Here is a 26,575-nt window from a genome sequence, read left to right on the forward strand (position 1 = left end):
AAATTTGAAAGAAAGTGCTTGCAAACAACAAACTGACAAATTGAGAAGAAATTGTCAATTGTAAAGTACTGTAGTGCAAAGCAGAGCAAATAAAAGAAAAAAAATAGTTACGTTCTCACTGTAATGAAGGTCTTTATTACTTAGCTGGAAACTCTTAAATTGTGTGTTGAATGATATAAGAAACAGGTACAAACAGATTGATTGTTTGTAATAAACACACATTATTGATTGTGTGTTTTTATGCAGTGGCATCTCAGCTGGAACTGATGGTGTCCTGTTAAAATAAAACAAACAAATGGATATAAGTATTGTGACTGTTTGAAATGTACTGAAATGTTTGAAGGCTTTGTGTAGATGTGACTTATCTCTCTCTTCCTCTGCAGGGTGTTCAGGCTAAAAGATCCTCTGGGGGCCTGAGCTCCTTTTAAAGGTTCCGGATGAGACCAATGCAGATGGAAGAGGGGGAGCAATAGAACTATGCATTTAGAAGTTTAATGTTGGATTTATATTTATAGAAATATCTTTTTAGAAAGGGAATGTTTGCTTAAAAATGAATAGTATTTGCTAACATATAATTATTCTGAAGATTTGGTTGTTTTTGTCAAGTTTGTTTGTGTGTATGTATTTTGTTTTACCCTGTTTCTTGGTGGGATGGTTAATTGGAGCAGCCAGGGACTATAAAATGCTGCATGTTGGCCACATTGCATGTTGGTTGCTGCTGAGACCCTAGGCCATTGTAAGCAGGGTTGTCTGTGTGTTAAATGTTGGTGAATAAACACCCAGTGGGTCTGCACCGTTTCTCTGCCTCAAGACTCCTACTTAATCCAGAGCCATTCTAAAACCCATAAAGAAACACATTTAGAGATAAACAATTTATCTATTGGTATTTTCTGTTGGTATCAACTCAAAGTAGTGCATTATTGTGCAGTGGAAGGGAAATAACTGCGACAGACTGGCGACCTGTCCAGGGTGACCCTGCCTCTCGCCCGGAACGTTAGCTGGAGATAGACACCAGCACCCCTCCTGACCCCTCTAAAGGACCAGGGTGTAAGAAAATGGATGTATATACAGTATATATAGTCATATGGCTTCCTAGTTCTTCCATATGACTCAACCCTAGTCCCCAGGGTCTACTCTCCTGTATGTTTTGAACATTTCCCTCCTGATACACATCTGACTCAAATGAACGGATGATTAAGAGGCTTCTGTTGCACTTGATGGTTTGCTGAGGATGCTGGATCAGGGACACATCCGGAGCATTCAGGACATTGGGCCCTGGGGGTCAGGCTTTAGAACACATTACTTAATATAATAAGTCTGATTTTGTTAACAATATAAAAATGTCCACCCTACAAAGTGTAAAGATTAACTGTATTGGCTGCTGCTTCTACTGTTAAAGTCCTTTCAGGTGACATTTCTATATATAAATAATCTGAACTGAATTGGATTGAATTTTGAGTTTTATAATTTCTTCTTTCAGCCAGTCATATGTGGAAGAAAAGTGAACTCAGAGTAATTGATTAACTGTAAGAAAATAAATTGTGAGCCTAACAAAATCCCCCTCCCTATTTCTCCTTCTTCATGTATCTCCTAATGTCTCGACCCTGGTTTGTCTTACCTAATTCTATCTCCTGATCCATCCATCAGAATCTTGTTGTTTCTCTCCTCTCACACACCCTGTTCTCTCCCTATCGGCTTGTATCTCATCATGTCTCTTTGCCACTCTCCCTCCCATCATCCTCTCTCTCTCTTTCCCTCTCTCTCTCTCTCCGTTGATGAGGTAGTGAATGAGAGGCTGAGCGAATAAGTATGGACGAGCGGGCGTAGCCGCTGATGCACTCCTGGTCATTAATAAAACTTTTATACAGTCAGGAAATGCATTTGAGCCCCGGTGGCTGGAGCTCCTCTCAGACGCACAGGAAATGGACGCTTGGCCAACAGCCAATCCTGCTATTTCAGGGGGATCGTCCGGAGCCAATCAAGCTTTGCTTGGCCAGTTAATGGATCGGTGGCTCTGCTCTTCTCTACACCCAAATATCAGCAGCAATTAGAGGATGTGTGGTAGGTTGCACGAGTGCAACAAAATGAAACAATATAGTGGTCAGTTAGATTAGATTGGCTACCAAATCAGACATCTTATGCAATAAAATGCTACAAGAGAGTCACTTCTTGTACATGATTTTCTGTACACGTCACTCTAATTACAGTCTTTCTTCATATTGTACCAAAAAGAACTGTTAAAACATTGCATGAAGTCCTAATTATGTCATTCCTTGTTTCTGTAGACTGTCTTTTCAAATCACAACAATCTTTTATATCTAAGTTCAATTAAATTTCTAAAATAATTTATTAATCCCAAAGGTAAAATAAATGTTTTTGTAACTCATATTATCTTAAGTCCCTACAACTAGTAGTTGTAGGTAGTGATGGCTTTGAGCAGGAGGGTCCCGAAAAGCTTCTGACTGAAGTCAAGTCAAATTTACTTGCATAGAACATTTCTGCAACAAGGCAGTTCAAAGTATTTTACATGATTAAACGCATGGCACAATTAATTAACAGACAACAAAAGAAGTACATTACAGTAAGTAACTACCTGGTAGGTTTTTTACCTGATTTTGAGCATACATTATACATTATGCAATTGTCGTTTGGTATCAGGAGTGGTTGGAAAAAAAGTGCAAAGTAGTCAAAATCCAAAGAAGATCTCTAAAAGAATGTTTGAAAAATCATCATTCAAGACTCCCTACCAAACATAAAATAAATTTAAAGGCAGTTAAAACAGTGAGATTTTGGGTCATAGAAAATTTAGATAATTTATTGAAATGTGATTCAAGCATTTCTTGCATTGCCTCTATAAAAGAACCATCAAGCCTTTTTGTTAAATTGTATAACAGATATAATCTTCTCCTTGGGCTGCCACCTTATAGTGGTGGAGGGGTTTGAGTGCCCCAATGACCCTAGGAGCTATGCTGTCTGGGGTTTATGCCCCTGGTAGGGTCACCCAAGGCAGACAGGTCCTAGGTGAGGGACCAGACAAAGCGCAGCCCGAAGACCCCTATGATGGACAAGAACTTTGGACTTCGTGTTCCCTTTGTCACCGATTCTGTTCATCACTTTCATAGACAGAATTTCTAGGCGCAGCCAAGGTGTTGAGGGGATCCGTTTTGGTGGCCTTAGGATTACATCTCTGCTTTTTTGCGGATGATGTGGTCCTGTTGGCTTCACCGGGTCGTGATCTGCAGCTCTCGCTGAAACGGTTCACAGCTGAATGTGAAGCGGCCGGGATGAGAATCAGTGCCTCCAAATACGAGGCCATGGTCTTGAGACGGAAAAGGGTAGAGTGCCTTCTCTGGGTCGGGTGTCGGGTGTCCTGCCCCAAGTGAAGGAGTTCAAGTATCTTGGGATCTTGTTCACGAATGAGGGAAGAAGGGAGCGGGAGATTGACAGGCGGATTGGTGTAGTGTCGGCTGTGAACCTGGCGCTGTACCGCTCTGTTGTGGTGAAGAGAGAGCTGAGCCAAAAAGCAAAGATCTCGATTTACTGGTCGATCTACGTTCCCACCCTCATCCCACCACGTGAGCTTTGGGTCATGACCGAAAGAACGAGATCGTGGATACAAGCGGCCGAAATGGGTTTTCTCCGTAGGGTGTCTGAGCTCTCCCTTAGAAATAGGGTGAGAAGCTCAGTCATTCGGGAGGGACTCAGAGTAGAGCCGCTGCTCCTTCACGTTGAGAGGAGCCAGTTGAGGTGACTCGGGTATCTGGTCAGGATGCCTCCTGGACGCCTCCCTGGTGAGGTGTTCCGGGCACGTCCCACCGTGAGGAGGCCCAGTGGAAGACCCAGGACACGCTGGAGGGACTATGTCTCTTGACTGGCCTGGGAACGCCTTGGGATTCTCCCTGAGGAGCTGGAACAAGTGGCTGGTGAGAGGGAAGTCTGGGCCTCCCTTCTGAAGCTGCTACCTCCGTGATCCGACCCCGGATAAAGCGGAAGAATGGATGGATGGATGGATGGATGGATGGATGGATGGATGATGGATGATGGATGGATGGATGGATGGATGGATGGATGGATGGATATAATAAAGTGGTAATTAGAAATCTCAGCAAAGACCAATGTTTTGTAAATCCCCTAACTCTTCTTGGACTATTGCTGCAAATGTGCCTCAAACTGCTTCCAGTCATAGTGCATTGTAAGTGGCACACATATCCCACAAACACCTTGAAAGAATGGTAATTGTTAATAAACCCCGGTGATAAGGAGTTAAACTTTGACTGCATGGTAATTAGCAATTACCATGAAAATATGGTAATTGTTAATATTACGTCCTTACTAAAAGTTAAACTTTAACTGCAGGACTTACTGTTATAGTGATATCTCCAGAACGAGCTGGGCAAAAGCATACTGGAAGAACTAATTTGTACATACTGTGAGTCATACTGGCAAGTATTAACTTGCCATGCAGCCATCTTCACATCACTTATACCTCATTCTGCTCCAATCTTCAACTTTTGTTTTCTCTCTCAATACACCCTGAAATCTTACAGTTGTTACAAATTCATACAGACTTACTGTAGCACTACTAAATTTTCCTATAAGGACACATATAGAAAAAGAACAGCAGACAGAGTTATTTGGACACGTCACTGCCTTGCCAACTTCTGGAAGAAGGCCAGAATTGTCTCACTCACATGGAAGGAAATTGATTAGGATGTGCCGGAATAACCCTGGAACCTCCAAAGCTTAAGCTTGAAATGAACTGGAAGCTGTAGGAACTCCTGTAGCAGTGTTGTGTGACCAAGAAAGAGCCCCTTTTCAAAATTTATACTTGTCAAAATGCCTTCTCGAGAAAAATGTTAAAGCCAGACGAGACCAAACTTGAGACATTCCAGAACTGCAGGAAGTATGTCTGAAGGAGCCCAACTGATGCTTTAAAACTAAAGAACACGCATGGCGGTCCTGGCATTCTGCAGTGGGGGTGTGCTAATGCATGAAGTAGGGTTTTACCTCCAAATTCTCAAGTGTCACTTCAAATCCCTCAGTGGATGGTTGAAACTTGGACACAATCAAATTTTCCAACAGGACAAAGATCTCAAACACATATCAAAACTGGTTTTGGCTAACAATAGGATTCTGGAATTAGCTGTATCAAACATTTTGAGCTGTGCTTTAAAGCTTGGCCTGACAACAGACGTTGAGCACATCAAGAAAGGTTAACATTCACCCATATAGACTCAGATAAAAGGACCCAGTAAAATAATGTAAGTAGTTCTGGTCACATGACACACATATTGTTCTGTGTTGTGTAAGTTGACTCTCATTTTCTCTATGGGTGGGATTTCTGTTCTGTGTCCAGGAGGTGTTTGTCACTAACACACAATAACATGCAACGTTGTCCTACACAGATACACAGAAACTCAGTGTGGAGTGTGGAAAGAAGAGAGCCGGCAGAAATAAATGACTTTGTCAGCTGGATGCTCTTAATCAGGCCATGTGTCATTGATCTCTGCATGACCCAGAACATTACTTCCCATCTACTACTTTCATCTCAGTCAACTTATTTTTGCTTAGTTGGCATCCATGTTTGACTATCTGCAGAATGAAGTAGGTTTTTAAATGTTACAAGAGCATTTTCAAGCTAACAACAGAACGACAGTTTGAAGAGAAACAGATTAACAAAATTTTGTTTATGAATAATCTGACCTACCACTGTTCTGTCTCAAACAATAGACTAATATGCTACCAATGGCAATTAGCTAGTTGCTGCATTACAACATTCCTCTTCTTGATCCCTAGTTGGAAATTGATTTGGAAAGTCCTCTACATAACTGACATGATGAAATGGTTTCCACTGGATGTTGGATGCTTTCAGGGATGCCCTTTCAGACTTTATGGCCACCCTGGCTTGTGTTTTGGCTGAAAGTTGGGCGACCACTTCCTCCATCAGCGTGGGGAATTTTTTCCTTGATAGCATTTGCTATGGCTATCTTAAATAGCCTAGCAAATTCTTCGTTGTTGACAGAGCGGATATTAAGCTGTTCTTTTGCTTGTTTTGCAGAATGTTTCTTTGAGGATGCAGCTATCAGAAACAAAAAAAGTTGACTTAAAGACCAGATACGTATGTGGTAAAAAAAAAAAAGCCGATGTATTTAAGGAAACTACTGCATCCCTTGCCGCGGTCATGTCGTTTGATCATTTTTTCTGGTTTCAAGCCTGAATTGACTTTAATGAGAAAACTGACATTTATGAGACACTGTTTTTATTGTTTTTTTAATATCAAAAAAGAGATTATATAAGTCTATAAAGTATTTCTGTCAAATTAGTGAGTTACAGTATAAATTTTGTGAGATCCATTCGACCTTTTAAGAAGATGCCTCATACTTCTTGGGAAGACGGCACTTCTTCACTGGAGGTGGATTTGGTTTCTTTTAGATAATCTCATTGTCTTTTTCCCATCTTAATGTCTCTCTATCAGCAGTTTGTTTCATCTCAGATACTTTTCTCAACAGGAAACAGAGCTCCCCCTCAAACCCCATTAGGGACCAGTGTCCAATTACATTCATTTGGGTGTATGTGTGTGTGTGCGCTTGCACATAGTGTATCTTGCTGTAGCTCAGATCTTGCTGAGTAAGGACGGAGACTAAAAGAAAAGAAGGTTCATTTGCGCACCCAAACACACATGAATGAGTTTTCCCACACCGCTGCACACACAAAAGACAGGTTTCGTATTACAGTCGTGCATCATTTTCAGGATGATCAGGCAGTGATGTCACTTACTGAACAAATGAATGAGGGGAAAGAGTAGCAATCTCCATGATTACTTTCACTTCTAGACTGTCCTTAGTCTAAAAATGAACAGATTTCAGAATTGCTAAACAAACGGTTTTATTGACAAATGCCTCACAAATTGTGTTTTAGCTATAAAAACTGATTGACGTACCACTATGATATTTGTTTTCTACCTGAGAGTATTCCTTTCTACAAATGATCTTAATTTAACTTTTGAGTGCCTGACAGGCCCAGCATACTCAGAGTCGGACCAAAGTCAAACTGTTAACGAGCGGTTAAGTGATTTTTGGATGTTAATTTTCGCACAGACCTTTTATGGTCCAAAAGAAGCACCAAGTCGAGCAAAAGAAAACAAACCAAAAAAAAAAAAAACCCAGAAGGCATTAGTGAGCCAAAATTCAGACCAATCACACAACAGGCTTGCATGGAGAGGGGACGAAACGTTCACTCCAGGGGTTGTGATAAAAAGGGGCAGATGACATGAGGCTGAGAATTAGGCAATTTTCGTCAAGCAGCTGCAATAATCTGAGCCAAATTCAGCGGTTCGGTTCGACCATGCAGAATCCTTTAAACTGAATGCCTTCAGTCTATTGTACTGCTCTGCCTCAGTGCAGTTGCCAACAGTTGGATCTCCTGGCTATCTGGTACTTGTCCACAGGAACAACAAAGACCTAAAAAGGCCTCCTGCAGCTTGAATGCACCATCACTGCTGGGGTCCAGAAACAGGCAGTGGTGGACGGTAACAGAGTACATTTACTTCAGTACTGTACTTAAACACTTTTTATTTTTATTTTTTTAATGAATCTTTGCTTTGCTTGAGTATTTATTGTTTGGGAAACTTATAACTTAAGCTCCACTACATTTCAAAGACAAATATTGTACTTCGGACTAATATAACAATGTATTGATATTAGAAAAATATAACTTGTACTTTTAAATACCTGAGTAGTTTCAAAATGCACTTTGGAATAGTTATGTATTTTCAAAAGTAAGTATTTTGGCACTTTAAGTTGAGCAACATTTACTTGTAGATGAGTAAGATTTGACCATCAACACTTTTACTCAAGTACCAGAGTTGAGTACATTGTCCAAACAGGTTCCTTGATCCCTCCAATGCTACTTCATCCAAATCGCCACCAGCTAAGGGCCATGATTGTGCTGCTGCATCAAAACATATATAAATTGTTTATTCTTTTTATTGATGATGTTCAGCATGCAAGTCACTGAAGCTAGTTTGCCAAAAATGACTTCACACTATGAACATAAATTCTTCCATTTGGAAATTTTGATGAATCAGTTCTGTATTAATGAAATTTGATTTTTTTTTTTTAAATGTTCCTCCTCTGCATCTTGACTTGATTCCAGAGCTTGTTTAAATCCAACTTTTGCCCAGTCATGGTAAAGCGGAGTTAAGTGAATTGAGCTGAATTCAGTGATGAAAGAGGGAGGAGTTGGAGACGGGAAAGGAGGAGGGCTGACCGGAGATAATGTGTGTGTGTGAAAGAGAGACACAGACTGCATGCAGCTCTCAGTCATTCATCTCTTAGAAAGAGGAGAGGAAACTACAACAGAAAGACAGGGAGAGTTTTTATAAATAACAAAGAAGAGATTTTTTTTTTTACCTAGCAATCCTGACTTGTATCTCCTCTCATTCAAACTCCAAAAGCTGCATTTTTTTTCCTTTGCAATCAAGTTTTCACACTGCAAGTTCAGCTACTGTGTGGAGATATTTCTGATTCACTCTCAGGCATCTAAAGACTCATTTCCTGCTCTGAGAACTGCAGACAAAATATACCAAAGCCATACATGTGCCTGTTTGTTTGACATGATTCCAGCATCAGGAGCAGCCATTCCAAAGTGAATCTCTGTTGAGCAAGGACAGAAAAGGGCTGGGGGGAGGCTCTGTTTTTATGCAGTTTACACAAAAGGACTAGTTGGCTTATTTTTGGAAGGTGAAGAGCGGGGTGACCTGGAGAGGAAGCGCCCGGGAACAGAAAAGGTCCGGGAAGAAGGAGGAGGAGGAGGAAAAGGAGAAGGGTGCTTCAAACTGAGAAAGAGCAAACTGAGAAAGAGCATCCTCCCAGCCTAGAAACAGATACCAACAAGACCACAAGACCAGGTTTACTTTTATGTGTTTTAAGAAAAAGAAACTGTAGGGATTCTGCACGCTCACATCCGGGACGCACCGGCACACCGCCGCGGAATGGATCTCCCTCCAGTCAGAGGTAAGCATAAACTCATCCTGTCGCCATTCGATCCCATCATGATCTATTGGTGAGTTGCCTGACCTTGAAGCGAAAGAATGGTTTCAAGATTCTTGAGGAAATTCAGAGCCACTCAAACTCCCTGTTGTAAAGGTGGAAGCAGAGTTTGCATCCTAAAATTTACTCTGTTTAAAGTTTGTTTGCACTTAAGAAGCAGTGTAAGTTTTTAAATTTCAGTAACTAAAATAACAATCTCTCAGGAATAATTGTTTAAATCTGCAACACTTTAAATAACCGCACTGACATAACTACATGTAAGTACTGTTGTTTGATCCGTTAATGAACAACCAGCTGCATTACACTGTAATTTAACACCCTGCTCATGTTTGTGCGCATCCCTTGGAATTAAAAGCCTTCTAAATTCTCCTTCTGAATATATTTGATCATGGAACAGAACATACAAATAGTGCAAATGCTGCTCTAAAAGTCTCATTAATCAACATCTCAAAGGAAAACGGCTTATAGACATGAAATGTATCATGGCAACAACAATGCTGGTGAGAAAAAATACGAATGCAAATAAGTATGCAGTAAATATAGTTGTAGAGCATTATTAACACTGTAGTTAAATATTACAAACATTTTGTACATATTTTAAGAGTCTTATTAAAAGAATAAAATAACACTTTTCAACATGTAAACCTACAAATATACAGCGTAAAACTGCCAGTAGTCAACATTTCACCATCTGTAACAAGTAGGTTTCATCAGCAGGACGTGTTTCTGCTCATCTTGTAATTTAACTGTTGCATCACATAAGAAGTTGGTCATTTGAAATAGAAAACTGTCTTTTTTAAAATATGGTCAACCCTGTGGTGTATCTATTTCATCACTCTAGTAAAACCCTGTAAAATTCCTAGATATGTTTTTACTCAGCAGCTTTGGGATGAAGTTAAGGTAACTTTATTCCAGCTGTTCCACTTCTAAAACCAATACTTAGCTCCAGAGCAGTTTACATGTAACTGCATTGGGGACATATGAGGCCGGGATTGATCGTCCTCAAGGTCGGATGTGGAACGTCAATACCCATCTACGTTGGGTTGGGACTGGAGGGGCGGGTGGATGAGAAAATGATGGGATGGACTGATGGGAAGAACGGAAAGAAAGAAAATGAACCGGATGCAGGGAGGGAGGAATGGGTGAGCAAGGGGAAGAAGTGTTCACCATAGTTGGGCAAATGGACAGCTGTTTGGAAGGAGAAGTTACCTACACAGAATGAAGGGTGGAAAGAAAGAAGCAGAGATATGAAGCAAATATATTCTTAATTCATTCAACAATAAAACAGCTAAGAGATGGTAACATTTCATTCAGCAAGTATGGAACATTGATCTTTGGGGAAGACATAAAAAGTAAGATGTGTTGGAGAAAAAAGTCAAAAATCCTCCACATTTCACTTTCTTCTAGTAAGAACTGCAGTGGAATGGAAAAAAAAAATTGATCCCCTGCTGGTTTCTTAAAGTCTCCTCATTTAAGCAGAGACCAGATTAAAAAAACAACAACTTGAGAACCCCCCCCACAACATTAAAGTTAAAAACATTGGTTTGGAAGTCATTGTGTAAAATAAGTATTTCATCTCATTGCAGCACCACTTAGAAATTGTTGGAGAAAGAGATAAAAGCACTGAGATATTTCACCAGGTTTTTAGTGCTGTGCAGGATTGATTCTGACCCACTGCTGTTGACAGAAACTATCTAAATCCTTAAGATTTCTTTGCTGTTTGGTTGCAGATTTTCCAACAAGATGAAAGACTCATCCATGACACTAGATTGTTCATCCTAAATGCACAGTTTAATGGCTCCTCAATGCAATAAAGTAGACCAGCTTATTTTTTAACCCCTTCCAGCTTGTATATCAACCATGACTTTAATCATCACTTAATTTTCTTTCTTACCCATTCTGGTGGTCAATTTGAACTTTTAGTAAGCCAAAATGACTGCAGGGCTAGCCAGCATTACCTTTGCTAACATGTTATACTAGCTGTAACTTAATCCCAATAATGATCTCTTAGAGGTTGGAACGTCTAACAGGGAAAACATTAGCATTTTGTAGTTTACTCCAAACCTATATGCATATTTTAACTTATTAAATGACAGTCAAAATGAGTAAAGGGCTGGCTAGTTTTACCTTAGCTAACATGTTATGCTAGCTATATCATGATCTCTTAAAAGTTGTAACTTTGAATTAGGTTTGACATTCCTCCAAGCCCTCTGGTGTTCCAGAGTGCAACCAATCGTAAGGCAGCCATTTTGGATTTTGTAGTCAAGCTTAGTGAGAAATCTTCAACTTTAAGTTTCCGAGTATTGTCCTCAGTAGGTTTTCCTGATAATGATTTTAATTTGGACAATTTGGACTTTAAAATGGTTATGCTAGCCCCTCTCTTGGTATTATCTTGTGTAGGATCTTTTGCTAATCTTTTACTTAGCAAGTAGCTAATGTACTTTATCATTCTGAAGACACCGCTTACTTTTAAGCTGTGTTTTAAGGGTTCAGTTAAATCAGTAGTGAATAATGCTAAAGATACAGTATGTCTTAGCTAACCTTTAGCATTCTATTTTCATTTATTTTGATATAAAGTCATCTCTTGAGGCCAGATGTTGATCAAGAGTAGCATGTAGAGGATGTATTGCATATGAATGAAAATGTGTGTTTTTATGTATTTATTTATTGTCCTTTTTGGACGTGCTGTTCTTTTTGTTGTACTGCAGTTTTGCCCCTGATTTCTAGACAAATTTCTCCTACAGGAGACTAATAAATGATCAAATTATATTATCTTATGTTACACACAAATGTTGCTTTGAAACTGTAAAATGACCTAGAATTATTTCCATGTTTCATCTGTGAAAAAGAACCTTTTGCTTAAAGACTGATTTTACCATTCCTTTTTCATGCCCTTGCAACATTCAAACTAAACATATTGGTTATGTAGCATATGTCTTTGGTTGAGTTTGTTCCTCAGAGGAATTTAGAATTAAAGACCAGCTATTTCTCACTTTTTTTTCTTCTTTTTGTATGGCAGTATCATAGTAAGACAGAGCAGTAAATTAGAACTAGAAATCAACTGTCTCATCTGGTTAAATAAGTGTAATTAAAACTAAAATTCAATCCTTCTTATAACTGGGCAGAAATATCCAGTTAGTTGTGGAAAAACTTTATGTCCTATGTAGCCTACCAGCTGATGGATCATAGGATTTCTCCTTTGTAGGTAATCTATTTTGATTCGAGCTTTTATTAATTTCTGTTATTTATTTACATCTCTATTTGAATATGTAAACCTCTGGGTCATATAGTCTCTACTTCTTTCATTTTCATAATTTCAAACGTACATCGTTCCCTCATTCTCTGGCTCTTCTCTCTTCCTCGTTTCCTCCTTCCCATGCCTGGACTTTCTGGTCTGCAGTGTCTATTTCAGTCTTTCCGCTGGGGTCAGATTCGGCACATCCGGTATCTCGTCGAGTTTATTGTCATTGAATTCTGCTGAGCTCCCAGAGGGCGTTGGAAGGAAGGCCCCTGGGTCTTAGTGCCAGACTTGTCCTTAAAGGGAAAATCATAGAACCAGAAAAATCTGAAGTGATGACATTAAAAGATTTGACCTGGTGAATTCTGCTGGTTTGAAACACTCGGGGTATTTGTACGTAAAGATGAACACAATTTTTTCTATATTAGACTATAAGACAACTGAGAAGACATTTGAAACTTAAAAAGAATTTTCTTAATGCAATGTGCAGCTTAGGTTCAGTGGTGTGGTGATAGTAAAATAAAATGAATATGTATTGCCACTCTTGAAAAACACTGCAGTTTACAAAATTTAATTCATTTCCTCTTGATAACTTGGCAACTGGAGGCACAATGAGATAAAAAGGCCAAAAGAGTTAAGGGAAAGGTCAGCAGGACTGAATGGCTGAAAAGCAGTTGAAAGAGTGAGTGGAAGGAGGAGGAAAGGAAAATGGGAAAAGAGCAGAGAGGGAAGGGCGACCCCTCCTCATTCCAAACTCTGCTGTCTGTTTTAAAATAGCCTGAAACCATGATGTCATCTGACGCCAAAAGATGATTAACATCAGTGAAGTTCAGCAGGTTGAGTTCAGTGACAGTCAGGAAGTCAGACAAGCTGATAAGTTCATTCACCCCTTTTGCAATTTTTACTCAGCATCTCTTTCCACCAAAATTGAGACAGCAGATGATTCATTTGGTAAATGTTGGATGCATTTACTTCGTTTATTTAATATTGATATTCGTATTTGAAAAACTTGATTAAAATTTGTGGATATAAAACTTTTTTTTTTGTACACAATTTGTCAGCTGTATGAGCGACGCCCAAGATTAAGACTTGGGCTTTTTAAGGCCTTCATGATGCATTGATGAACAGAACATTTGAAAATGTATAAAGTGCTTATTTATATGCAAATCCAAAAACACTGCTTTAATTTAGAAAAAGTGACTTTATTTTATGGGGGACTGTTTTCTGTTTTGGGCAGCTACATTAGCAGCAACATGTGTGCCATTGTCAACTATATAAACAATCTAGTGTATGTAACAATACCTGGAGTTCTACACTGAAACAACACAAAATATTAGTGGTTTTGGTCTAGTTTCTAATCCAAATATCATAGTACACTTCAAATGAGAGAAAATGAACTTACAAGTAACTTTTCAGCAAGATATAAGAGCTTGTTTCAAACCAATAATTCCTTAATGTGGATGAAAAAGAACTAGTGTTCTTATAACAAGATGTTTCTTTTGTTTCAAGGAAAATAATCTTCCAATGCAACAGAAACTTTTTTTAATCAATATTAAAGAATTATTGACTTATAAAAAGCTCTTATATCTTGCTGAAAAGTTTCTTTTATTGGAAGTGTACCAAGAAATTTGGACTAGAAACTAGACCAATAATACTTGGTAAGATTTTGGGTAATGGCTCCATAGTTTGTTGTGCTTTAATATTAGTGTACAAATTAATAATATTTTAAAGGACTGCAGTATTTGTTGGCCTTTCTTTCAGTTGTCATGGATACACACTTTGCATGCTAATGAGATATTCAGCCCGTTGGATGGAGCTTATTGCAGCATTCACCGATAACTCAGACAGCTGATAGTGATTCAAATCAAGGCAGGAGGTCTCTAAAGCCTTATATGGACATGCTGATTATGGGATGTTATATTTGTAATGCACTGCTCTGGGGTGTTTGAGTTTGCACAATTTTTCAAACAAGAACAACGGCATGTACAAGCAACTAAACAATTTAACTACACTGTAGTTGCTTTAATAGACTAGTGTACTCTGTATTTTTCTGAGTACATGATAGACTGTATTTGTGCTATTCTGTTTAAATTCCAATTAGTGGTGATTTGTAGGAGAAGCTCAGTTTGATTCATTTGATGGTTTTTGTAAACCTTCAATTGAATTTTTGAAATTTTGATTTTTTTATTATTATTATTATTATTTTTTTTACAATCGGATAGTGTCTCTTTTCAATTGAAGTTAGGACTCTGGCTGCGCCACTCAAAAATACTAGTATCACTTCCAAGAAGAATAAACATATTGATAAAAGATAGAAAATATCATCATGATTTGATAGAAATATATATTTTTATGTCTGATAGGACTTATGTGCTGACCTGTTTAACATATTTGAAAAAGCTTTGACAAAACAACGTAATTTTAATCTGTACATCGAAATCAATAGAAAGCCAATGTAGGGAGAACAGAACTAGAGTGATATGATTAAGACTGCAAAAAATATGACCATTTATGTTTATGGAAAGATTACCACCAGAAAAACAATTGGTAACAATATTACACAGTGCAAAGGACTTGACACAAACATCTTGAGATTTGTAAAGGAAAGATTATGGTAACTAACACTACACCCTGACAAACCCCACGGGAGAGCTGCTGCAGCTGATAAAAGTAATTATCAGAGTAAAACAGAAAAGCCCTATGCAAAGTATTTTTAATGTTTGTTTAAATAAGCCATACTACAGGATAGTATGAACTGTGGTTTTGAAGACAGAAACTAAACATCAAAAGAAAATAACTGTAAGTAACACACCATTAAAAGAATAAGTGCCAGGTTGGACAGTTTCCACATAGGAAAGAATAACCATAATAATAATAATTGTAATAATAAATTACGGTACAAATAAAAGACAAAAAAAAAAAAACTTTCTTGGATGGCTGTCATACATGTATGTATTTAAAATACATATGCCAAACAGAATAGTGATTAGAAATTTGATGTGTGGAATAGTTATGTTGCAGCAAAGACAGACATAGTGTTTTTGTTGCAAGGAGTGATGGAAAAGAGTGTGTGAGTGTGTCCTGGGGTAGGGGCTCAGTCATCACTAATACTCCCCCAGAGCGCTTTCCTCAGGTTACTGCTGACAGCTTCTGAAAACATCAGCTCTCTCTCTTTCACAGTTTGGTCTGCTACAGTGCCGTTTATTTTCATTTATTCTATGTTGTATGCAGGAATTTCATCCATTTCTGTTTGATCCTATGATGACTTAATGCCAAACCTGACCACGGTCAAAGTGCAAGTCAGAAAATCATCTAAGTGGAAGCTCAGCACGGTCTAGTTCTATGTCCAAAAAAAGAGAGAGTATTTGGTAGTTGGCTTAGCTAACTACAGGTAGCCATAGCAACTGTTGTTGCGCAACACCCCCCCCCTCCTTTCTGTCTCTACTCTCTCACTCTCTGCTTCCTCTTCTGAGAGGGGAGATGTGCTACCAGCTCTCCTTCTAACGGGTTAATTGAGTTTCCTAAATCTGCTGGGATTTACCCTGTCCAGAACTGAAGTAAACTCTGTTTAAGCTGGTTTCGAGAAACGATTCGCCTGGTTTTCTGACGGCCTACATCCAGGTGTCCCACCCTTCTTCCCCCTGTGAATTAGCCAGACTGAGCAGCCTACAGCCAACTAGTTTCACAGAGCACACCTGTTAACGGTCGCTCGTTCTCTATTTTACAACTTGCATTTGTTATTGAACCAGGTAGGTTTTAGTGACTCGGGCGAGTCCCAAGGATGTTGTTTTTTACATATGGGCTACCAGCAACCTAAAAACATTTTCCACTTCTCCCTCTCCAGAATCAAACATCATAGCTATTTTACAACCATCAAAGAACTTTAAGGTGACTCATTAACTGAATGTCCACAACATCTTTTAGACTTTCTTTATGCTAAATATTTTATTAGTAAGGCAGTTTTGCAAGGGTCAGTACAGCTTAATTCAGTAGCAGAAATAATCAAATAAGTAAAATCAGTCATCTAGTCTATCTTTCCCTACTGCTGATACTGAGAACTAAAAAAGGAACCTTTGAGAGAGACGGACGGAGTTTGGCGTTTCGAACCCCAGACCTGGCCTGATGATGAAGAAGGTGCTGCAGCAGGAGGAAGACGCCGATCGATGAAGGCAGGAATCTCTGTAGGTCTGATGAGCTTCTTCTCCGCGTGGATGGTGAGGTCACACAGGACTTGGTGCTGGCAGGAAAAAAGGCAGCAGTTCTTCTTCTTTGTCTTTGCCTTTGTCTTTGTCTTCATCTTTGTCTTTGGGGTCTGAACCCAGCCGATGAGAGAAGTGCGATTTGAAGCCACAGGTTGTGGGGCTGACGGGTTGGTCCCCATGGCAGGACAGTCTTCGGCTCCGTGGCCCCGGCTCTTCTTCAGCTGCAGAGTTCTTTGTCCATCTCGATCTTGGCTCGAAGCTGCCCGGAGAATCCAACCAAAGGTTCCTCTTTTGCACCCACCTTTTATAGGGTTTATCCACCTTTTGGTGCGTTTTCATTGGCTGTCTGCTCAGACAGATGATCTCATATCCATCACTGTCTTACAGACATTATGTCCTAATGTCTGTGCTAATGTCTCGGGGTTGCTCAACCTCCTATGTCCGTTGTCTGCACCTTTTCTCTAAATAAGGCGTTGATCATCTCTGCTCTCCTGTTAGTTCCCCTTTTTCCCTTCCTTTCACCTTTCACCTACTCTCTACCTCCAACATATCAGTGATGTTTAATTGCAGTTACACCTTTTACACCATTTCAAGTTCAATGTCAAAATCACATTTATATCACATTTATTTTCTTTAGCTTCTCTGATTTAGCATTCATTTATAATTTTATAACCATAACTTATATCACATTTATTTTCTTCAGCTTCTCTGATTTATCATTCATTTATGATTTTATAACCATAACTTATTAATTATACTTATTATAATCCTAATGTGAGTTATTACAGATGTTTTTCTGAAAAGAAACCAAGAATAATCCATGATTCTAATTATTTGATACCAAAGTTACAGTTACTTGTTTTTCTTGTAACTGTTCCCACAAATGTAACTGTAAGTATTATTACAAGTAAACCAATATTAATATAAGTATTTTACTTTGAATCTTATCAAATTACTCAAAATGTTTTAGATTTCATTCTTTAAAACTTTCATGCTTTAAAATAAGGAATAGTCTCAGCTATTTTTATAAATCTGCAGGCTGGAAACTTCCTCTTTTTCCAGGAAACCTGCTTTTCCTGTTTAATGACTCTCTCTGACTGACTATGATTTCTTATGATTAGATAGAAAAAAGTAAAATTAAAGCAAAGTTTGCATGAGACAAAAACAACACACACAACCAGATTTATTTTATTGACACTTAAGTCTACTGTTGGGCCTTGATGTCACTTGAGTGATTCATTTTAAAGATAACTTTATTTATTATTACTGTTAAACTAAAATCTCCAGCATGGGGAAGTGGGATGAGCTCGGATTTTCTTGACACAACGCAATATCACAAATGGAGGTTTTTCAGTACAATGCCAGAGGGTTGCTTGGAGAACTCAAATGTTTTTTAGGTCAGAATTCCAATGTCAGGAGGTGTTCTTGTATTATCAAATGGAAATTCAGAATTAGACTTCAAGCTCAAACTAACCACAGCATCAGGGATTTTAATCTAGTATTAAGAGTATTTGGTAACTGACTTGTAGTTACTACCTAATAACAAGTTTATATCAGTATTTAAACCATTCAAATTCCATAACAATTTTACTTGCAGATGTTAGGCAATACAGTGTGGATCTAATTTAACAGAATACACAGCACCACCTTTCAATTTTTGAAAATTAGTTCAGGTTCTAGTTCAGCTGAATTTGCAGCTTTCATCCTTAACCCAATCTCATGTTTACTTTAGTGTTTTAGATATTTAATTAGAGCAGATCAAGTAAATACAAATAAAGTGCTTTCAAATTTGTCATAAGTCTGTCATTTATTATGAGAAGGTGTAAATACAAAAAGCAACAAAATTAAAAAGCAAAAATAATTCTTAGCCCCTTAAAACAGATAGCTATATGTTTCAGGTGTTCTGTTAATGGTGATGATTATGGCTTGAAGCTAATTATAAATAAAAATCATACCTTACCACAGAAAATAAGAATACTAAAGAAACGTTAAATCATGGCCATGCTGTTTGGAAGACTGCTGAGTTGACACTTGTCCATCAGGCTGTAAATGACAGTCAACAACTTGATGCTAAAACAGTGGTTTCTGAAAATATCCATGGAAAATTGAGTGAAAGGAAAAAGTGTGTGTTAATGAGAATATCTGGGTGAACATACAACAGCAAATACCTTTTACAAGTCTCACCCATCATGTTTTTTTTCCCTTGTTCATGAATCCAACACAGTATCTGTTCCAACCTTCAAACTGCAACTGTAAGAACAATCTGTAGTTGGAATAGATCCAAATAAAAACTGTCCTGCCTGAACCAAAATGGACCTCAGCGGCGTTACACATGCATTGCTGTGTGATTAGTTAGCAGGTTGCCACCTGCTGCTTACACAAGTAACAAATTTTAACTGTTTACTTTGTAGGGTCTATAAGTTACAAGCAGGGAATAATGATAATAATATTAATTGCCATACTGTGTACTAAGGTCATACGTTGTTCATTTGTTTTCACTTTCGATATTGGTTATATGTTTACACAAAGCTGTCGTTTAAGTGACTGCTGCAGATTGTACCCCACATCCATTTACTGGAAGATGTCTCCATGGAAACCGTGTTTTGGGAAGCCAGCTTTCCAGAATCCTCAGACAATAACAAACATGTGACTCAAAAAACACACGCAGACACACACACATCCTTCAGCTCCACTTGTAATGTGAGAGGGGGATGCTGCCTGCCCCACCCTCCTACTTCCTTTAACACACATACCCTTGTACTTCTGTTGGTCTGAGGACATTGTATTGACTTCCATTCATTTTAGTAAATGCATTTATGCCTAAGCTTAACCAACCGTTAACACACACACACACACACACGCACACACACACCCCCACACACGCACACACACACACACGCCAACTCTTCTCCCAGTTGCTATGGACAGAGGACTGATAACAGACTCCCAAGCAGCTCCAGCCAAAACAACACTCAGCATAGTCATACTGAAGCACAATCAAGTAACTATGTTAACTTCAATTATTATAAAAAAATCTAGATATATCAAACATAACTTCACAGAAATTTGACTTCACAATTTGATCTCTTGAAATTGGTCTCTGTCTCTTTAAGAAGCTCCAACTCTTTCCGAAACTCCGGCTTCCAGGTTATCACAAGATTTCTGAGGTCATTTCCAACTGTTCCTATTATGAGTGTTGGACTGAGAAGTAGCTCAGATGTTTGCTAATTGCTGCTGCCACTAGTCTGGAGGATCTCAGAGGGGGGATAAAAGTCTTACCTGCGTTACAAATCTCTGCAGCTCCTCCAGAGTGACTGTGGGGTGTTTTCTTTTTCTGATTAATGCTCTACCTGCCTGACCTGTCATTTCAGTACGATCTCATTTCTTGCCAGTTTAGCAGTTGTCATTTTGGATTATGAATGGGACAGTATTCTGTGAGATGAATCCTGCTGATCTTGCCCCCGACATCTAAGCTGTGTTCCTTTATCTTTGTAATGCAGTCTCTTCTCTTATGTTTTTTAAAGACATTAATGAACCTTTGAGTCCTTCACTGCCTCAGCAGTGCTGCTGTGGGTATTTAGCTTATGCCACAAATCATAATAGTAGTAGAAATGTATTTATTTTTTTTTTCAATGTGTTCTACATCTGGATGGCTTTGTGGTTAAAGTACCATTATTATTCGACAGGCTCCTTCACTGCCCAATTTTACAACCCATATGAAAACCCAACTGAGACTTGATTTTACTTATCTTTATTGGTATTGATTCGATCTGTTTAACTGTGCCGTTTTATTGCATTTTGAATTGAGCTTCTTTCATTCATTATTATATGCCACTTTGTCACTTTATTTTTATGCTTTCGTTTATCTTATTTATCACGTATGTGCAGTACTTTGTTTCAGCTGTGGCTGGCGTTAAAACAAGTTATAAATACATGTCTGTTTTTCAGACTCACCAGATGTGGCAGAACACTCTGGATGATCGGAGTTTTGACTGCACAGTCTAGAAACCCAGCCGGGGGAAATTGCACTAATAAACAAGAGCAGCAAAAGCAAAGAAGGTGGATTAGCAGTACTTTCCAGTAACTAATAGTGTCATCCAGAAGATGAAATATTGTCTTTGCTGCTTGGAAACTGAGCTGTATAACAGCTGCATAAGACTGTCATACATCAACAGTGTGTCAAGAAGCCAAGGGCTTCTTCAGATTTGGCGCAAGACTGACTGCTACCAGACATCCATCCCTCCCACAGCGTCATCATCCATAATGACGTTTTGAATGATGTGACAACATTTAGTTTCCCTTTGGGATAAAACATTGTTGTGGATTGAACTGATTCAATAGAGAAAAAATGAATAAGTCAATAAAACTACAGTTGTTCAGAAATTGACCAGCGATGTTCGATTTCTTCTTTGCATTTAGAGATGTTATTATTATTGTCGCCCTCTCCTGGCCTGACATGGTTATTTCAGCTTTAAAACAAACAAACAAAAAAATCAATCCTCTAATCAGTTCATTAAAAAACACGAAACAAAACAAAAAACATTAAGATAAGCAAAAAATGTCAAACAAAATTGCAGCAGAGTAGCCCTCGCTTAGTCTAATATCCACAGTGAGAAATAAAATTGGAGCAGAAAGTCCTTCCCTCCAATTAGTTGAGCTTGAAAAGAATTAGGCTCTGTTGTGTTCAGCCATCTCTCATGACTTCCGGGATCTGTGCCATGTTCAGGGTGGCATCAGTTGTAAGTAAATATGAGGTCATGAAAATGAACGACAGGCCTCTTCCCTTTTAACAATTAGATGGTCTGATAGGCAAGCAGAGTAGGAGTGAGCTGCAGCCACCGCTCTGTCTGATGAGATTAGTCACCAGGACCTCTCCTCTCAAACTAATTTGAAAAATGCATCTTGGTCTAACCAGCCCCAACCTTCCTTATCTGCTGCTTTATGGCTGGACCTGCGGAAGGAGGAAACCAAGGGGCTGACTGGTCACGTTAAGTCAAAAAGAAACTGTAAAACCACAATTTGTTCTGTATATTTTTTAATACAAAGGGGTAAATGAGGTTTTTTTTGTTACCCAGAAAGTGATAATTAATCAGTGTACGTCTCTTTCCAGTGATGAACTGCTGTTCTCAGGTTTTATCCACCTACATTAGGTCCAAAAACAATAGAAAAAATAAATAAGTGAGTTTGGATAAAAGCATAAACATAATTCTGTTACTTTTGCACAACTTTTTCTAAAGTCCTTCTGTTTCCTCTTGACTATGTGCCTTTAGCTTCTGGTGCCACATATATTTGCAGTCAAACATCATCTCCCTTTATGCTGATAACTCATAAAATACTTTACCTGCCTCAAAAACAATATCAGGTTATGTAATACTGTTGTTTCTTACTCTTTTAACCATCTTTACAATCTTCTGTTCAAAACACATTTCAATTTATCTTTTGAAGGGTGAGGCAGTGACCTCTTGACCTTGGACATTTGCACGGACAGATATTTTACTGTGTATTTATGCCTTGCTGTGTGATTATTGAAGATGGTGCGTCCTTTCCACTTTTGCAGCCACATATTGCCATTTTGTTCAAACCTATTTTCATTTTGATAAATTAGCAACATATCACTATTTACACTCTCAAATCTATTAAATAATTTGATTTAGTTGCATATAATTTTCAGATTATTTTATACTAAGCAATGTTTCCTCAAAAATTATACTTGAATATTTCTTTAAACAATTGGTAGTTACTAATCGACTAACTGGTTTCCATCTACCTCTTATTACCGTTCTGTTATGAGACAACCAAACTTTCAAAAGTATAAACCAGCTCGCCTTAAACATGTTTGGTCCTCTTTGTGCCTTCACAATTGTTGTTTTCTGTCCAGTTTGATGTCCAAACCAAGTGAAGCTTCTCAAGAGATTAACTCAACAAGTTGAGGAGGAATGTTTCATTTCTTTCTCTTTTTTAACAGAAATCTGTAACACTGCCAGGAAACCAGACCCACCGAACTGTGTTTACATATTCAGACCACAGAAACCCACATATCTTCAGTTCCATGGACATTTATTGATGCCAAATGTTTGGGCTTTCTTACTTGCGGTTTTCAGAGTTGCATCATTAAAAATAAGCTTTTGGTCATCGAAATACTAAAACTAATTGCAGTCGTTTTTGACTTGTGCTTTCTCCCAAGCGATACTAAAACTATGAAGGTAGAAACTTTAAAAATACTTATATTTTTGATTTTTACTGAAAACATACTAACGTAATGACTCAAATAGCACTAAAAATACCTTAGTTAATTCAAGAGAACGGAATGGAAGGATTTAGCCTCAGTCTGCAGATGGGAGTGATTTCCCGCAGCAGCAGCAGCAGCAGCAGCAGCAGCAGCAAGCAGCAAGCAGCAAGCAGCAGCAGCAACAGCAAGCAGCAGCAGCAGCAGCAGCAGCAGCAAGCAGCAAGCAGCAGCAGCAACAGCAAGCAGCAGCAGCAGCAGCAGCAGCAGCAGCAACAGCAGCAGCAGCAGCAAGAAGCAAGCAGCAAGCAGTAGCAGCAGCAGCAGCAGCAACAGCAGCAGCAGCAGCAGCAGCAGCAACAGCAGCAGCAGCAGCAGCAGCAGCAGCAACAGCAGCAGCAGCAGCAGCAGCAGCAACAGCAGCAGCAGCAGCAGCAGCAGCAGCAGCAGCAGCAGCAGCAGCAGCAGCAGCAGCAGCAGCAGCAAGCAGCAGCAGCAGCAGCAGCAGCAGCAGCAGCAGCAGCAGCAGCAGCAGCAGCAGCAAGCAGCAGCAGCAGCAGCAGCAGCAGCAAGCAGCAGCAGCAGCAGCAGCAGCAGCAAGCAGCAGCAGCAGCAAGCAGCAGCAGCAGCAGCAGCAGCAAGCAGCAAGCAGCAGCAGCAGCAGCAGCAGCAGCAGCAGCAGCAGCAAGCAGCAAGCAGCAGCAGCAGCAGCAGCAGCAAGCAGCAGCAAGCAGCAGCAGCAGCAGCAGCAGCAAGCAGCAGCAGCAGCAGCAGCAGCAAGCAGCAAGCAGCAGCAGCAGCAGCAGCAGCAAGCAGCAGCAAGCAGCAGCAGCAGCAGCAGCAGCAAGCAGCAGCTGCTGTGTTTAACAGATGCTGAATTAGCGGGTCGCGTCGCTCTGCTTCTGGCAGGCTAATAACTGTTAGTTTGAGAAGCAGAGATCCTCCACGGTCAGAGTGACACGGTGGATGACTGTTTGTAGCCTCTGCTGCCAAAATTAATTATTCACCCTCCTGTTATGTTTGTTTCTGAGGTACAGCAATAATGTTTGTGGCTCAATTTGACCCGGGGAGTGTTTAATCATGCCATAGTGTCAGAAACCAAAAAGTTCCTCCAAAACATTTTGGTGTCTCATTATTAACTCCAATAATAAACCATTTCAATCAACATTTGTGCAATGATGTTTTTTTATTCCTCACAAATAAAGGATCAATGATGACAACCTTCTCATTTACTCATTTGGACATAAAAAAAATGAAATTTACATTTTTTATGTCCACTGAAAAAAACCTACAAACAAAAAAACAATAATTTCCTTGAAATTAATCTTTTGTAAATTTTTTTATATTACATTTATATTTTTTTTTCCAATGGGTGATCTTTATAATTGAACTTGAGACACACATACTGTTCTGGGTCAAATTGACCCGCTGATTAAAATCAAGATAAATGAGTCATGCAGAGAGTATTTATGTTTTCCTCCACTTCTACTAAGTTTCACTCAGTGTGGGTGGAAACTGGAAACAGAAAAAGTTCCCGTCAAAAGTTGTGTGAACACCTGCTTTCTCGCAGTTTCCTAGTGAAGTAAAGAGAATAGTGAGAAAGTGGGCTTGTGTGTGGGGGTGTGCATGTATGTGTGTAGTGTGTGTTGGCGTGTGTGTGTGTGTATAGTGAAATATGGTTCAAAGCTGAAAGGACGCATATAGAATTAGATATTATTTAATCCTTTTTTGCCCATCAACTTGACTGCCTGGTCAAATTGACCCGAACAGTATGTATGTAAAAAGTAGACACAGGGGGGTTGAAAATGTGTAAAATGAATACATTTTCAATTTATATGTAGATTGCACCTATTAAGATAGATAGAAAAATTTTCATGCAAAAAAAATACTTCCAACTATTTTAAAAAATTTTTAAACTTTAAAACGGGTCAATTTGACCCACAACTTAACAGGAGGGTTAACCAAATGTTCAAAAATCTCTGAAGGCTGTATTTAGGTTTATTGCCTGTAACAGCAACCTGTTCAGGCATGACTGATTGTTAAAATTAGACAGACAGACAGACAAGTAGGTAGATACTGTAGGTAGAATGACTTTGTGCCACAGCAGCAAATAACAAAATTGCAATTAGCAAACAACTCACAACAATAACAAAACATTTGGGTGAAACAGAAATAAGCCGTTCCACTGGCTCCTGTAGCTCAAAGAATAGACTTAAAATATTTTTGCTCCACAAATCAGTAACAAACTTCCAGAAAGTACCAGAACAGCTGAAACACTGAGTTCCTTTAAATCAAGGCTTGAAGCCTGCCTGTGTGGAGTTGTCTTTGGTTAGTTCTAAATGCAACACTGATCAACATGATGAGTATTGATGATTTTGATGAGGACAATTGACAAAATGTAATGCTTATTGCTTGTTTCATGGTGACTGCATGATATTTTTATGATGAAAAGCCCTTTGAACTGCCTTGTTGCTGAACTATGCTACACAAATAAACTTGAACTAGAAATGTTTTGACAACTTTTGATTGTCTCAGATAACTCAAGCACCAACAACTGAAGCAGCTTTCTCTCTTCTTCTGTGCATTTGCAGAAATGTCTGATGTCCCTTGAGATTTGGGATCCCCTACCCCGGTGCCACACTGCTGGCTCCCCAGGATGGAACACACTCATTCCCTGAGAAATGAGCAGGACTCAGTACTCTCACTTGACCAGATACGGGCCTTTCGGGCCAACAATGACTATGTGGACAGACCAGTGGCGTTGGAACCGGGATCCCAGTCTGGATTCTACTACGCCCACGAGGACCGTATAGTATACAGCCATCACCCCCAGCCTTCTTCTTTCTCCTCTGCTCTGTCCCGCAGTCAAAGTCAGCAGCAGCATGCTCATCTGGCACACCTGAGCCGCTCCAGCACCGTGAGTTCCTCGATTTCTCGGACCAGTGCCACATCCGATCAGCGGCTTCTGGCAGGTTTGACGCCATCTCACTCTGGATTCAGTTCAGTGATCCACTCTCAGCCTAAAGGGGAGCTTAAGTCCGACACTTCCTTCGGTAAAGGCCTGACAGACGAGGAGGCTGAACATTTGTTCATCTGTGAGCGATGTGGCCGCTGCAAGTGTCAGGAATGCTGCAGCCCCCGCCGCCTGCCTTCTTGCTGGGCCTGTGAGCAACGTTGTCTTTGCTCTGCCGAGAGCGCCGTGGAGTATGGTACTTGCTTGTGTTGTGTGAAAGGCCTGTTCTATCACTGTTCTGCCCAAGATGACGAGGATAACTGCGCTGATCGGCCATGCTCCTGCGCTGCAGCCCACGCCTGCGCTCGTTGGAGCACCATGGCGCTGCTGGCGCTCTGTCTGCCCTGCCTCTGCTGCTACCCCCCTGCCAGGATGTGTCTTGCACTATGCCAGTGCGTCCATGACCGAGCAACACGGCCTGGCTGCAGGTGCAGCAACACCAACACAGTGTGCCGCAAAATTTCTGCCTCCAACCCTAACGCCGGTCACCCACCGCTACGAAACAAAGACCTGGAAAAGTCGCTATGACACGTTTAGAGTTGGGGGAGAAAATCAAACCCCCCCAAAATAAATTATGACATTGTGATCCATCTGCCTACAAATACCAACCTAACAAACCCAACATCAAATGTTGTTCTCCTAAAATACTTTGAATTTAGATCTCCAACTCAGAGGGGACCAAAGACCTACTGTGCCTGTTTATGTTGGAGACTTAATGCCTGAAAAAAAGAGCTCTACCTTTAACCCAGACTCTCAGACAAGAACAACCTCTCTTTGCCTTCTGTCTTGTTATCTCAGCGTGATAAAATCTATTTATTTATTGTTAAACCTCCTTCCTCCCCACCC

The 26,575-nt window shown here is 39.6% G+C and overlaps 1 protein-coding gene across 1 annotated transcript; it reads left to right on the forward strand.

The window, feature by feature from the left end:
* Window positions 1–8,350: 8,350 nt before the first annotated feature.
* Window positions 8,351–26,283, forward strand: LOC102238088 (protein sprouty homolog 3-like). Its single transcript, XM_023342864.1, has 2 exons — window positions 8,351–9,014; window positions 25,308–26,283. Exon 2 carries the CDS (start codon window positions 25,373–25,375, stop codon window positions 26,255–26,257), a length of 885 nt encoding a protein of 294 aa, XP_023198632.1. The 5' UTR covers window positions 8,351–9,014; window positions 25,308–25,372; the 3' UTR covers window positions 26,258–26,283.
* The last annotated feature ends 292 nt before the right edge of the window (window positions 26,284–26,575 follow it).

Source organism: Xiphophorus maculatus, chromosome 11, assembly GCF_002775205.1.
Source record: "Xiphophorus maculatus strain JP 163 A chromosome 11, X_maculatus-5.0-male, whole genome shotgun sequence".
In the NCBI taxonomy this organism is placed as follows: domain Eukaryota; kingdom Metazoa; phylum Chordata; class Actinopteri; order Cyprinodontiformes; family Poeciliidae; genus Xiphophorus; species Xiphophorus maculatus.

Coding starts and splice junctions, on each gene's coding strand:
- LOC102238088 (XM_023342864.1), top strand. CDS start 25,373: ATGGAACACACTCATTCCCTGAGAAATGAGCAGGACTCAGTACTCTCA.